Raw genomic sequence first — 15,836 nt, 5'->3', positions numbered from 1 at the left:
GTGAAGATGGAAGAAGTGAGAGAATAATAAACTTCCACTACTATTACAGAACGATTACAATAAGTGGTTGCACATACACTGTACATAATGCACACACTCAGTATTGCACTATCAACTATTGACGACTATACTGTTTATATATACAAACAATAATGTCACGTAGACAAAAGTGCTAACCTATATTAACTAGGTCAATCTTAACAAAAACTAATACTAAAATACTGAATTACCCTTCAAAATTATATTGAAAAGTTCATCATCAGTTTGAATACAAAACAATGACATCAAGTGCATGTGAGCTTCGATGACTTATCAATCGTATCATTGGCTTTAAACTACTTATTCACAAACAACAATGCTATATTCTGATAAATAGTCCATAAAACATATTGATATCAATTTCCCCTTCTATAAATACACAAAATATATTGAACTTAATTCCCACTTCATTTGAGAAACAACAACTTTTTCACATTCTTCTATCACACAATAATTTCTCAGCGTTTTCATTGAACCTATTGATCCAAATCTTATCTATTACTTTATTATGACATACTTTCTATGCTCAAACTTAAGGAGAGATATTAAATATAATATAATTTATCTAGTTAACTAATTTGTTTTAACAACTTATTTAGTTGTTAAAATTGTTTCCTTTTTTATAAGAGTAATAACAAATGCCATCAACAAAACAAAAAGATATATTTTTAATAATTATAAAAGAAAAAAATATTTATGATTTCTACATTGTTAATCAATTAAATACATATATCTATTAAATTATATTTTTATTTTTAAAATACTGATATGACATGATTGAATGTTATTAATTAATAGTGTAAAAATATTTTACACCGACATTGTATTATCTTTATGTTTTTATTAAAACCAACTAAAAAATAATATTTAAAATAATATTTTATAATATATTAAATTGTTGACACTTGGTTTTTAAAATAATATTAAAAAAAAATTAGTTTTATAAAACACTACTAAAACCTAATATATATATATATATATATATATATATATATATATATATATATATATATATATATATATATATATATATATATATAGAGAGAGAGAGAGAGAGAGAGAGAGAGAGAGAGAGAGAGAGAGAGAAACACACTCTCAAAATTTAAATCTTTACTATTATACCAGACAATAAAACTTATAAATATTAAAATATAATTATTATTTTAATTAAAAAAGGTTTAATAGATATGCATTGATAATCTAAAATAATTTTTACATGATAATAGAAAAGTAATAGTCTATTAAATTATTTTTTCTTTTAAAATATAAATGTGATGTGGTATGATACATCGTCAATGATGACAATGTAAAAATAATTTAATTATTTTTTTTTCTCTTAAAAAATCAAATATACACATTTTAAAATAATACTTTTAGACTTTAAAAAAAATCATTTTTGATTAAAATACACAAGTTTGGTCAAAATAAATAAATACACATGTTAATATAATAATTTCATACTTGACCAAAAACAAGTTTAGCATTTTTTCATTAAAATACACAAGTTTGGTCAAAATAAAAATATATTGTACATAAGTAAAGTAAAAAAAAATCAGTATTTTTCCGGTGAAAATCCACTATTATTTGTTTTTCTCCCTCCAAAATCGTGTGGATCTCTGCAAAAATTCCCATAAACTCATCCATTCCCATTTCTTTCTCCATCCCAATCTTTCATCATCATCATCGCTGTTTCATTTTTTTAGCGGTCTAAATTCAGAATTGATCTTAAATTTGTTGATTTAATAAGATCTAGGGTTCCACTGATTCCCCAGCTGTAATAACAAACAATCGCATTTATTCCTTTCCAATATAGAATATAATATGCACGCGGTTTCTCTACAAACGCATTGAAAACCTAATCCCCGATTTGATCGATACATTTGGTTTTTGATGAGAATGGAGATTGTTAGCGACGTGGCTTCATTGGATTTTGAATTGTTGCACCTCCCAGAGGTGTCTACTATGGGACTCAAGTCTAATTTCACCTTCGTCCAGACACTTTATAACCATTGGCTTTCGCTTCCTGAAACGAATCGCTTGGTATGTGTTTCGTTTCTCTATTCTGAAATCATTTCATATCCCTACTGTATGTTCATTTTCATTTTGGAGATTCTAATTGGCTCTTTTGTGTAGGCAACATCATTGCTAAATGATGTGAAATCCGGTATTCGTTAAATGTTCCCGGTAATTTCTCAAGTCCAAATGCTTCTGGTAAAAAACGGGAAGAGTAATATATATATATATATATATATATATATATATATATATATATATATATATATATATATATATATATATATATATATATATATATATATATATATATATATATATATATATATATATATATATATATATATATATATATATATATATATATATATATTACTCTTCCCGTTTTTTAGGTCATGATTTTCTTGATTCTTCTACTTTAATTGCAGAATTGTGTTTATGTTTTCTATCAATTTTGGATAATTATAATTTCTTGATTAATTCTGATGAACCCTCACTAGAAGCGATTAATTCTAGCCTGTGGAAACAAGGGGAGAATCTCAAATCGGATAGAAAAACCCTGACACAGGAGTTGGTTAAACTAAGAAGCACCTTGAATCCTCTGAGTAAGTTGCTTCTATTGAGTGATCGTCTGGATGGAATGGAGAAGCATCAACAACAAATGATATCGTTCTTGGTCATGGTCATACAATGCCCCGGATTCCTGGCTCAGCTGCTTCACCCTAAGGAAAATAACTGGCGTTTTGCAGAACAAGGGAATATGTGGGACCACAGTAGCCGAGATGACGAACCAATTCCTTCTGATGGAATGATTGTAAAGTATAAGCCACCTGTAAGTGAAACACTAAAGCCTATAGTTCCGCTATCTTCTGCCTTTGAACCAGAACCCGAACTTTCTGCAGACGGGCAGTCCTTTTCCCGAAAACGTTGAAGATACTGATCATGAAAATGAGAGGCACAATGTTAGTGAAATGGAGATGGAACCTATCACGAAAACTTCAAATGAATGATCTGCTTTTGAAGTAATGATTGTAGAAATGGAGAAAACTCAAGCATGAGTGTGAATTATATGCTGTTGAGGGAGGATATTGGGTAGGTCACAGGGTTTGGATTCTCAAACTGAGAAAATTGAACTTCAGCTTTAGAAAGTAGCAAAATTTAGAGAGAGAAGGAAGCAATTTTCCTTGCGGTTAAGTCATAGCATTATCAAGTCACCTTTTAACTATTTTTTCTTCCATCTTCCTCCAGCAGTTGTTTGATCCTCATTTGGATTCAGTGTAAGTATTCTCTATATTTTTCATCTCTTTACATGATAAATGAATACGCATTATTTTCTATGTTCATTGTTTGAATGCTTGTGGAAACAGAAGTTGAAGAGAAGCGGTAGTGCTTGCGATGGTTCTGTCATCGGCAATGGTGTTGGTTTGACGAACAGGGAGGTTGAGAAGCGTAGGACAAGAATTTTAGAGAGACGCAATTGGAAGTTGGAGAGTATGGTTTATCATTGGGAAGAAGATCATGTGATACCGATCCTAGGTTATCTGTGGATGATTTGAGGTTTTCATTCGATGCACCTCGGGCTTCTTGGGATGGTTATTTGATTGGGAAAGCGTGTCCGAGGTTTTCCCCTATGGTTTCTATTCATTGTGATAAGGTTTTGGTTGAGGAAGAAGAAGAAGGAGAAGAAGAGGTGGTGAATTTGGAAAGTGGTGGTGGTGGTGGTGGAGAGCATTATCCTGGTGATTCAGATCAGACAAAGCATTATTATTCAGTTCGGAGAAGGAGAAGTTTTGATAGGTCAAATTCTCGTAGGAAATCAATGGTGATTGGAGATGTCGATGAATTGAGAGTGATATCTAATGCCAAGGTTTCACCGGCCACAACCGAGTTATTCTTTGGTGCAAAAGTCTTGATCATTGAGGAAGATTTGAGGGGTGCTAATCTGAATCCTAAGAACAATGGTATTGTTCATTCTAATTGTACTACAACGTCTTTCTTCTAAGGAAGCCTGTGATGTTGAAATTGGAGTTGATCAAAAGGGGCCGAACAAGTTTCACAAATGGGGCAAGTTGTGGAATAAATTGGGATTAATACAGAGGAGAAAGGAAGATAAGTTGGGAGAGAAAGAATGTGTTTCTGGTGATGTTGTTAATAAGCCGATTGCCGAGTCTTGACAGAAGCTTAGGAGGGTTGTTAATGAACAAGGGAGTGAATCGGTTAGTGAGAAACTTATTCGTAGCTATAGTGTTAGTTGTAGAAATCATAGTAGAATGCCTGGTTTTGCTCACCATGTTTCTGATGAAAGGTTTCCGCCTAATTATTTTTCGTTTTTGATTTTGTATACGTATTACAGACGTCTTCGATGGAAGGTCTCAGCTGAATTCTTCCCATTTTTTGTAAGGTAATCCCTTGTCTCACTTTTTTTTTCTCGTAGTCATCTTTGATGTTTTCACGGTTTCCATCTTTACCTTCAATGGGGATTTTCTGAAACAAAGTGTGATGCACATTTCGCGTTCATAGTTTCATTTCTGCCTTTTGGATTCATGTCAACCTTCCTACTAACTTGCCTTCAAATATAGAAGTTATAGCTCATTCATTCATATTGACACCAATTGTTTTGCACATGTAGTTTTTCTTTGCACATTCACCCTGATTATTTTGATTGTTTTAATCATCATTCTGATTATTTTAATCTTTAAAAATATAATGTTTTAGAACCTAAAATAATGAGGTCTATGTTTCTATTATCCGCTGGGATTTGATATTTTCCTGGAAAATATATTTAATGACGGGCACATTTTATTAGCAAAATCTAAAGTGAGTGATTAATCTTTATTATTACTCAATGTTGGTCTGGAAGCCATGTTATATGCTTTCTCCAAAGAAAACATCTTAACTAATGTGTACTTAATATAATCAGGTTGATCCGTTTTTGGGATTTTGCGATGATAATCAAGTATATACTAATATACATATGGATTTAAGATAGTATGGTACTGCATTGGTGGAACATTCAAGCATCAATAGGTGAAGTTGAGGGGATAAAGGAGCTAATAAAGCATCAATTTGTTTGATGACTCCTATTCTTAAAGTTTTGTTCTTCTTCTAAATTGATCTATTATGAGACATCCAATTTGCTTGCTTTTTTTACTCCTTTTGTATTCAAATATATGAATCTAATTTTAATTGATTCCATTTTGATGATAGGTTGTAGCTTGAGAAGTATGAGAATGGTTGTTGGAACAACATATCGATATATGCTTAGTATCTTTATAGGTAAACACAAAGGTATTCTATGAAGCTATTACACTTACCGACTCTTGATTCTAAAAACACATAGTTGCGTCTCATTCACTCAATGGATTTATGTAATGTTTACCACTTAGAAAAATTTAAACTTAATTAATTTTTACATGAAATGCTAATTTATTGGTAGTTTTAGAAAATGTCAGTTGACACTCAATTCAATGTTGGTAATGCATATGGCAATACATTGCATATAAGTGATGTATAGATATAGATATATTATGTTGGATATTTCTTTATAAAACTCGCTTTGTAAAGGCTAAAGAACATCAATTTCCAATATTTGATTATTATTATAGTGGCATTTGGAGTTGGAGTGAAGGTTGATGACTTGGTAGTTTCTTTTCCTTTTTTTCCATTATGATTGATTTTTGTTTTACTTTTGGTGTAAAATATGTATTATTTTTTGTTGAAAATTTTGTGGTGACACGGGAAACATGTATTTCAGTTTTAATGTTTTTTTTCCTTTCATTTTTTAATGTAACTAATCAAGATGGAAACAAGGTCACTGAAAAAGTCATTTTAGATTTTATTTAGAATTACATTAAGCAGTGATGATTATGCTATAGTTCATTTATTTGGTATTCAGTGATGATTATGCCATAGTTCATTTATTGGTATTCAGTGAAAAAGTCATTTTAGATTATTTAGAATTATAAATGTATTTAATGAATATAGTAGTATTTCTAGGTTACTTTGATTATTCAGGACTTTTATAGGGGATGTAATTTCTGGTTGAGTTATATAATTCCAACTGTCTCCAAATAGTGATAATAATGGAACAATATCTCATGTGAAAATTATAAATGTACCTTTCTTTGTTAAAATATCACAATAAGCTTTATGATCTTCTGGCAATATCAATATGGTTTGTATAAAATATGGTTAGTATAAGTGGGTTTTTGTTTAAGAAATTTAATTCTAAAAACAAAGTATGATGAGTACAATGAAAAAAGAAAGTGTTAGTTGTTCATGTGGTTTATCATTATCATGTCAATTGCAACATATAAAAGGTTGTAGGTACATATGTATAGATTGTAGAAATAAAAAAAAATTGCTCAGTTTTGGCCATGCACCGATAGTTCATTTATAGTTATAAGCAGTTGACTTTTAGAATATTATTCAATCAATTTAAATGATATATCACTTAATCACTATTAGTGACATAAGTGATCACATAGAATTTAAGATTTTATTGATAATTAAATAAAATTATATAAAGTAGCACGAGACACGTAAAAATACATAAATATGTATATTTTTTTAACTGACAAAAAAATATAATTATTTTTCTCAAAGATGAAAGATCCTAAATCATTATGTATTATATAGTCTTTCCCAATTGTTAAGATAATTTCCTATTATTTTGTAGGTGTTGATTATAGTCTACAAGCTCTATTAATGAACAAAATTATAATGAATGAACAAAATTATAATGAACAAAATTGTGTATAAGTTCTTCAATGTGTTTGTTGTAATCAATTACTAAATTTAAAATTGACAATATAAGTGAGTAAATAATTAATAAAATATACAATAGATTTATAAAAATTATTATTTAAGTATTTTATTTTCTATTTCTATTTTATTATTTATTTTTTATAAATTAAGTGACTACATATTAATTTTTAAATATTTGTAGTTATTAATAATTTTATAATAAAAATTATAAATCACAATAATCAAATCTTATCTAATAATGTAAGACATGTTTTGAAAGATGGAATATTGTGTTTATTAATATATTAGTTGTTACAAATATATCTCTTTATTAACTATTTTCGTTATAAATTTATTTTAAATAGTCATTTTAGCGATTGAATTATTTTTGTTAGAAAATCATGTGAACAAAAATAGTAAAATAGGATTAATAATAACCAAAATAGTGTAAGTGTTCTATTTATTGATTATTTTCGTCAAAATGCATAATAAATGTATATGAAGTGTTTGCTTACTCATTGCAACGATTGAATTTTATTCTCAAATTTTAAGATGGAAAATGAATAGAAACAAAAGAAAATCCAACTTTGTATCTAGTAGCAATGTAGCTTATGATACCTAATACCATATGATACCAAACTTTCTATCTATTTTAGAGGTAGTGAGTTTATTAAGCATGCTTTCATATTTTGGTAGGTAAGTGGTCCTCTACGAATATGCTTCTCACAAATAATTGTTATGCATTTTGTCCAATTAATAAGTTGCAGTGGTTCCTTGCTAGCTATTAGCATGTATTCTCAAAATCTATTTATTTTTATGAAAGTAACTTGTTTTGCATTTGAGTAAAAAGATTGAAAATAATGGACAAATAATTCATGTGATAAAAATGTCTCATAATAGCATAATTAAATTTTTAAAACAAATAATCCTATAAAGAAATTTAGTGAAATACGGTAAGCCAATTTGCTATAAAACTAGTCCGTTACACCATTCATCATCATGCAACTTACAACTTTGTAAGCATAATATCATTATATTTTCTACATACTATCTCCCAGGCTATTTTCACATCTAATTTGTTATAGTTGGTTGCGAAACATTACACTTTCATATTTTTCATTAATTTCGCCGACCTCACTCCAACATATTCTTTGAAGATACCAATGTAAGGTTTAAGATTGTCTGGTTATACATACTTAATTTCGTCCACCACACATGTATCAAATATTTGTCACCCGTAATATTTATAATATGTTGATATATATATTTAATGCCAAATTATTGATTTTTGCAGATTTCTTTCCGTCAATTTTAGCATGGCAGGTATTTTCGTTATAATTGTAATTTTTTATTTATGTTTCTACAATTCAATAGAATTGTCTTTTATATTTAAGTTAAATTCTTTTACTTTTTCAGGAACACAAAATTATCCTTTCTACGCCATCTTGATAGGAATTGCTACTTTAATAATATTTTTTATTTTTCTTATTATTATTACTCGTGTTTGGAGATTTTATAGACGCCGATATCTTGTTCGGATCATCCAAGAGAGAATCAATGAGTCAACGTTTGACTCATCCATCCCGCTCCAACACACTGAAAATCAGTGTATGATATGTGTGTACGAGTTTGAAGATGGAGAAATAATTCATACTTTACCATGCGGGCATGCATTTCATAAAAATTGTCTGCCCCAATATTTATTAAAAATGGCTCTTACCTGCCCCATTTGTAGGGCAAAGATTTGAGTATATTAATGTAATATTTTATATTTAATATTAATGTAAAAGAATTTATATTATGGTAAAAAAAAGTGTTCTAGTGTTTGAGAATGAATATAATAATATATAAAATTAATTAATATTATATTTATTAAATTATATATTCGTAATATTTTACTTTTAATATAAGTACCTTGAAATTCATGTTATGAACCATTTTTATTTATTATATGTAAATATTACATTAACACATATTTACTGGACAATTTTGATTTATTGATAGTGTAAAATAAATATAATAGATAAATATTAATTTATCGACGAGAATATAAATGCTAACTACTTTCCTTTTAAACATTTACACTTGTATTAGAGGATGTAAACACTAGTCATTCCATTCATTAAATTGTTTATAATTGAACATGTGAATTAAAAAACAAAATTAATGTTATAGATTTCATAAAAACATATATAAATATATCGAATCTTAATTAAAATTGAAAACAAAAAACATATTAAAATAAATAAAAATATAAAAAAAAAGTATACGTTCGATATCTTGTCAACCAGACAAAACGAAACAAGTTCTTTTTCTTTTAGAATTACCTCTATAATTCAATATTCGGTATAAAGAAAAACAATTGGCATTTACTAAATCAATCAACTTGATAAAACATATATGAAAACATTATGGCTAGAAGAATAACAATTATTGAAAAATATTTTTAATATAATATTTTTTGTATTTTGTACTAGTAATTTATTTTAAGTTCTTTTAATATATATATATATATATATATATATATATATATATTAAAAGTATAATTTTTTAATATATTTGAATTAAATTGTTTCAATTATATTTTTTATATAATATAAATATGGAATATATTATAGGATTTGATGGAATTCATTTGAGTTTTTGTTGAGTTGTATGAATATTCAAAAGATATAGAAACGTTGTTTAGAAAATAAAAAGGTGTAATATAATATAAAAAAGTAAATAAATCTCATTTAAAAACTCAAAATGAAGATGGATCTTAGTGCTCTTTTATTTATATATATATATGTATGTATATAGAGTCCACAACATTTTCCATTCAATATATTATGGATCCGAATTTCAACAAGAGCATGTGCTTAATCAGCTTATTTGAGTGGTATCTAGAGCCTTCTTATGAATACTAGATATCAGTATTAATCGCTTTATTAACTTGATTATTTCTACATAATAAAACTCTTGTATGAATCTGCAAAAACATCCAAATCGCTTTATTAAGTTTGATTAGTATGAATCTGTGAAAACATCCAAATGGTAAACATAATCACCAAATTATGCAAGGACTTTTTTAAGTCATCGCTCTTGAGAAATCGAAAGATATTAGCAAACATGAGCATTATGTTGAAATGAATCTTATAATATGCATTGTCATCTATTATCACTCTACATCTCCCTCCAGGGAAAATATGGCAACAAATTTGAAGTATTTTTAGGCCAACTTGTAGATTAAATGATGTTTGCCGACACAAATGATATATTCCTCCTGTGTTTTCTTTTTCCCAAAAAGAAAAATCTCCAACAAGTAAAATGAAGCAAGAAAACTTGCTAGGCTAGACTGGCTAATGAAAAAGGAAATACAGCTCTAGTCATGCTATTTTATTCTCCAACAGTCAAACCAAATCCAAATTTGTAGTCTTTTTTCTTGTGATCAAGCTGCAATAAGTAAATATGAAAATCATGTCAAAGAATGATGAATAATCTGATAAAACGTATATGAACAAAGGAAAGCGCTCTGACCTCGGCAGAAAGAATGAAGTTCAGACCCATGTTTAACCGCTCCTCCAAAAATGCAGCACAGACGCCATTGGAATCAACCTTTCCCCTAAGGCGACACTATAATAACCAACACAAGATGTTGAAACAAGATAAGATGGTTTTTCAACTGGATAAAATGGGTCAAAATTTCATCACAATGAGCAAAGAACTTTAAATGGCCAACTGTGATCCTAATCAGCTTTCAAAGGGAGACTTTAAATGGCCAACTATGATCCTAATCAGCTTTCAAAGGGAGACATGGGTGGTAAGTTTCTTCCTCATAATTCACATTGTCTATTACTAAGTGCCGTTTAAAATAAATAAATAGGCATAAAAATTGTGGAATTGTTTAAAATCAGCCGAGGAATGACAAAGCATCACACCAAATATGTAGTACTAAGTACCTGCCAAAGGATCTAGTCATAACCAAAGCTAGCAGTGACGTCTCTTGACATGGAGTTGAAGTTGCATATTAAATCAGTAGCCAGAGAAACCTGCAAGGAAAATTCAATTTAAGAAATAAAAAGGACTAAGAAAAGCACAAATCTACTATGTCATGATTGACTCACCTTATCAGATACCTTCTGAACATAGCTTAGAAGGGCCATTCCAGTGCTGGCAATTTGTCCAGTGGCAACCTGGATGAATACAAGCAATTTGATATATTTTGGTAGCCATATGTTAACAATCCCAGATAGCAGAGCAGATCATCCACAAAAACGATATAGCAGAAAAACGGGATGGCCATTATTCTATACAATGGAGGTTAAGTCAAAATAGGAATAGATGAGGGAGCACTATCACATCTCTATTCCCACTATTCGTGGTTGCAACAATAAACTGTGATGCAGTGGAAAGTATTGTTGCAGTCAGGGCCCCCACCACACCATGACAGTGCTAATGGTAGCCCTTTGTAGGATAACAATAACTAATACAATTGGATAAGTAGAAGAGGCGCCAGATGCATTGGCGCACATGCATTGGGCCTCATGAAGAGGCGCCAATGTGTATGGTGTAACACCCTTTTTTCTACCCCAAAATACTTAACATATAATCAGAGTAAATAAGCACGCGTATAAACATAAGGGCCTCACATCGACGTTTTCAAAAACTAAAAGCTTTCAAAAACCAACATCATTCATCATCGATATACAATACACCTGGTCATATAAAATAACACATTTCAATTATCATGAATATCCAAGAATATGCGTTCGCAGCGGAAAATAATGAATACTCATGTATTTCATAACATGATCCATGTCCCATACCATGATCATCTCTCAATAATCACTGATCACACTAAAATTCACCGTATTTCTGACTCCGATTTCGCATGCATTCTTAGCTTTTATTGTTATTTTGCTTTGTTATTTCTTTGTTTTCTTATGTTTTCAGGTTTTTATAATAATCGGAGCTTGAATCGGGAAAAGGAGCGAAAAAGGAGTGAAAACGGGCGAAAACCTAGAAATTCAGCGTTTTGCACTTACGGCACCCACCGTGGCGGGCGCCATGGGGTTAGCCATGACGTGGCCACGTCTCAAGACCACTCCTCAACCGTCAAGACCCACGATCCCCACTCCATCATCCCCTGTAGGGACCATGGCGGGCGCCATAGGCCTGTGGCGGGCGCCACAAGGCCAAAATCAGTAACCTCCACTTTTTAGTGGAGGGGCGTCCCTGTCATTTCATGCTTTCAGTTTTTACTATAAATAGGACCTTAGATTTTCGTTTTTCTTCATCCAGAATTAGAATTCTCTAGGCATATATCAGTTATAAAGCAGTTGCCATTCCACATCGGGGTGCCTCTGCAATCGAGTGATCGAGTCTGTAATCTGTCTGTGGTTCGAGTTTTTGGAGCACTCTGGAGGAAGTTAATCCTGCCGCCATTTTAATTCAAGTTCGTATTTTACTTTTGTTTATTTCCTGCACTCGCACATTTACGTTGTTTATTTCCTGCACTCGCACATTTACGTTGTTTATTTCCTGCACTCGCACATTTACGTTGTTTATTTCCTGCACTCGCACATTTACGTTGTTTATTTCCTGCACTCGCACATTTACGTTGTTTATTTCCTGCACTCGCACTTTACTTTGTTTATTATCCGCACTCGCTTTAAATTACTTTTATGAAAAACTATAAAAAGAATATTTACTTTATCATGTCTAACTAATTCTATAAAGGTTAGAATGTAAGGATCGTAATTAAACCAGTAATCAGTATAATTGTTCGTGGAAACACCTAAGGGCTATTTTATCTTTCAATTCAAGTAATTGTTTTTAACTATTTCAAAAACAGCCAAAAGCGCTTTGTCTAGTTTATTAGGAGATTTTAGATTAAAAAGAAAAGAGATTTTAAAACGATTTTCGGACGCGTTAGGAAGTTTAAACTCTGGTTCGTAAGAACCTCTTTTTGCTAAGAAGTCCAGGTTAAAATACTTTTCAACTTAGTTAAGATACTATATTTCTTAAAAATAGGTTTACTACTCTAACGCAGTACGCACCTTTTTATCCGTGACAATAGGAGGGGTTGATTAGAGAGTACAACTCGGTTCTGAATACGCGAAAGCGACAGTTCCTGTTAAATTAGTTCTTTTCAAAGGAGAAAACATTGCCCATAAGTAGTTCCACTAACAAGTACTGGATTATCATTGATTGCGTGAATTACATTCGAGCCTGTCTTTATTTATTATTTAAAATTATAATTTTATTTACCATTGCACCCTTATTAAAACCCTTAAAAATAGTTGCCTTAGATACACACCATAACAACAGGTTTGATAGATTGACACTTGGTCTCTGTGGATTCGATAATCTTTTATATTACTTTGACGTGATTCGTACACTTGCGAAAAACACGCATCAAGTTTTTGGCGCCGTTGCCGGGGACCAATTTCGTCAAATTTCATTACCCTGTAGTTATACCGTTTAGACTTAGGTTGTTACCCACCGGTCAATGCGAAAGACTCGCAGTGCCGGAAGTTTAGTAGACCCTCTAGCTGAACCTGAACGTTACGCTCGCGCACGTTTATTTTTCCATAGGAATAGGATAGCTATGGCCGAAGAACAAAACCGAAGACCTCTTAAGGACTTCGCCCAACCATCAAACGAGGAACCTAGTTCCAGTATAGTAAACCCCGTTATCCCAGCCAATAATTTTGAACTTAAACCATCCCTGCTGCAATTAGTGCAACAGAGACAATTCTCAGGTCTCGCTACTGATAACCCAAACCAACATTTAAAAAACTTTCTTCAGTTAGCAGACACCTTTAAAACCAATGGAGCTTCTCCTGAGGCGATACGCTTAAGATTATTTCCCTTTTCCCTCAGAGATAAAGCTCTATCATGGTTAGATTCCCTTCCACCCAATTCAATAACAACTTGGGATGACCTTAGGAAAGTTTTTCTTGCTAGATATTTTCCCCCAAGTAAGACCGCTCTTCTTCGAAACCTTATAACTAGATTTACCCAACTCCAAGGAGAGTCGTTGTTCGAAGCCTGGGAGAGATATAAAGAACTATTAAGAGCATGCCCACACCATGGCTTAGAGAATTGGCTAATCATCCAAACCTTCTATAATGGACTTCATTATAACACTAAGATGACCATCGACGCTGCCGCTGGTGGCGCACTGATGAATAAACCTTACCCTGAAGCTAGTGCCCTTATCGAGGATATGGCCCAAAACCATCAATCATGGGGAGTAGAACGAGCGACAGTGGAAAAGAAGGAAGCCCAAGGAGGAATACATGAGCTAAGCTCTATAGACATGATGCAGGCTAAAATGGACGCGTTGGCCCTTAGAGTCGAACATATGTGTACAACTCCGAATACTGTAGCCGCAGTTTTGCCGAATTGTGAGATATGTGGAACGCAAGGACACCAATCCGCCGAATGCAATCTGTTAAATGAAACCAACACTGAGCAAGTGAACTATACCCAAGGGAACCCATTTTCTAACACATATAACCCTGGATGGAGGAATCACCCAAACTTCTCCTACAAAAATAATAACCCTATTCAAAATACCGCACCTCCGAGACAACAAGGTTACCAAGCCCCTAGAACAAATCAACCTATGCAACCTGTACCGCCAAACCCGAGCTTTGAAGAAATTGTAAAAGATTTCATCGTTGCTCAAAAACAGAAAAACAAAGAGTTCATGAACCAAAGCGTCCATGTTAACGAACTAATTACCCAGTTAGGAACCAAGGTTGATCAAATCATTACTCATAATAAGATGCTTGAAACCCAGATCTCTCAGGTAGCGTTAAACCAAGCCCCACAGACTACCCCTGGAGGACAGTTCCCTGGACAACCTCAACAAAACCCGAAAGGGCAAGCTAATGCCATTACTCTACGAAGTGGAACCGCTTATAAGGAGCCTTTAAACCCTAGATTAAGTGAGCCTGAAACTTCTAAGAGGAGTGAGGAAAAGGAACCAGAGAAGCCTGAAACCCCGGAAAGTCAAGAAAAAGGAGAAGAACCTAAAAATAAAACCTATGTACCACCACCGCCATACAAACCACCAATACCATACCCTCAAAGATTAAAGAAAACCCAAATCGATAATCAATATCAAAAATTCGTTAAGGTTATAGAAAAACTTCACGTAGAAATCCCCTTTACAGAAGCCATCACCCAAATACCTTCTTATGCTAAGTTTCTCAAAGACATACTTACGAATAAACGTAGACTTGAAGATCCGAAACCCGTGGAATGTAATTCTATTTCCGAAGATAGGTTAGCAAAGAAAGATAAAGATCCCGGAAATTTTTCCATTCCTTGTATTTTAGGGAATCATGTCATCGAAAAAGCTTTTCTAGACTTAGGAGCTAGTGTGAGCTTAATGCCTTTAGCAGTTTGTGAGAGATTAAACTTAGGAGAATTACAACCTACTAAGATGTCGCTTCAATTAGCCGATAGATCCGTTAAATACCCTATAGGCATACTTGAAGACGTCCCTGTTAGGGTGGGTCAGTTGTTTATACCTACTGATTTTGTTGTCATGGACATTAAAGAAGATGACGACATACCAATCCTCCTAGGTAGACCGTTCTTATCGACTGCTGGAGCCGTAATAGATGTTAAAAAAGGAAAACTAACTTTTGAGGTAGGTGAAGAGAAGATAGAATTTATATTGTCAAAATTTCTTATGGCACCTGTGATAGGAGATTCTTGTTATGCCTTAGATATCATCGAAGAATGCATTAGGGAATTAGAACAAGAAGAAGAAAATAAATCTATAAAATTGCCATCAACCCTTATTTTGGAAGATGACAATTATAAAACACCCTACATTGATGATAACCTTCACGAATGTTTATCTCTTACCCCAGATCCTATGCCTTGCCCTATGAAACCGACCGTAAAACTTAAGGAACTGCCTAAAAACCTGAGATATGAATTTCTGGATGAAGATATGAATCGTCCAGTTATAGTCAGTGCTACCTTAAACCAAAAAGAAACCGATCAATTATTAGAAGTTTTACGTAGGTACC

The 15,836-nt window shown here is 32.0% G+C and overlaps 1 protein-coding gene, 1 non-coding gene and 1 pseudogene across 4 annotated transcripts in view; 1 reads left to right on the top strand and 2 right to left on the bottom strand.

Annotated features, from left to right (window-relative positions):
- Positions 1 to 1,935: 1,935 nt before the first annotated feature.
- On the top strand, positions 1,936 to 5,096 carry LOC127101692 (uncharacterized; annotated as a pseudogene).
- A 4,901-nt stretch (positions 5,097 to 9,997) lies between these two features.
- The window catches only part of LOC127103805 (mitochondrial import receptor subunit TOM40-1), an 86,644-nt gene continuing 80,805 nt past the window's right edge, over positions 9,998 to 15,836 (bottom strand). For all 3 annotated transcript variants that reach the window (XM_051041049.1, XM_051041048.1, XM_051041050.1), the window contains 2 exons: positions 10,318 to 10,413; positions 9,998 to 10,233 (listed from right to left, as the gene is read on the bottom strand). In XM_051041049.1, the coding sequence (XP_050897006.1) occupies positions 10,177 to 10,233; positions 10,318 to 10,413 (153 nt within the window). In that variant the 3' untranslated portion in view covers positions 9,998 to 10,176. The remainder of the gene's footprint in view (positions 10,234 to 10,317; positions 10,414 to 15,836) is intronic.
- LOC127109506 (small nucleolar RNA R71) lies at positions 13,775 to 13,881 on the bottom strand. Its single transcript, XR_007796784.1, has one exon. It is a non-coding gene; the product is annotated as a small nucleolar RNA R71 (small nucleolar RNA).

The sequence above is a fragment of the Lathyrus oleraceus genome, chromosome 7 (genome assembly GCF_024323335.1).
Source record: "Lathyrus oleraceus cultivar Zhongwan6 chromosome 7, CAAS_Psat_ZW6_1.0, whole genome shotgun sequence".
Taxonomy (NCBI): Eukaryota; Viridiplantae; Streptophyta; class Magnoliopsida; order Fabales; family Fabaceae; genus Lathyrus; species Lathyrus oleraceus.
This window is presented reverse-complemented; position numbering and strand designations above follow the sequence as displayed.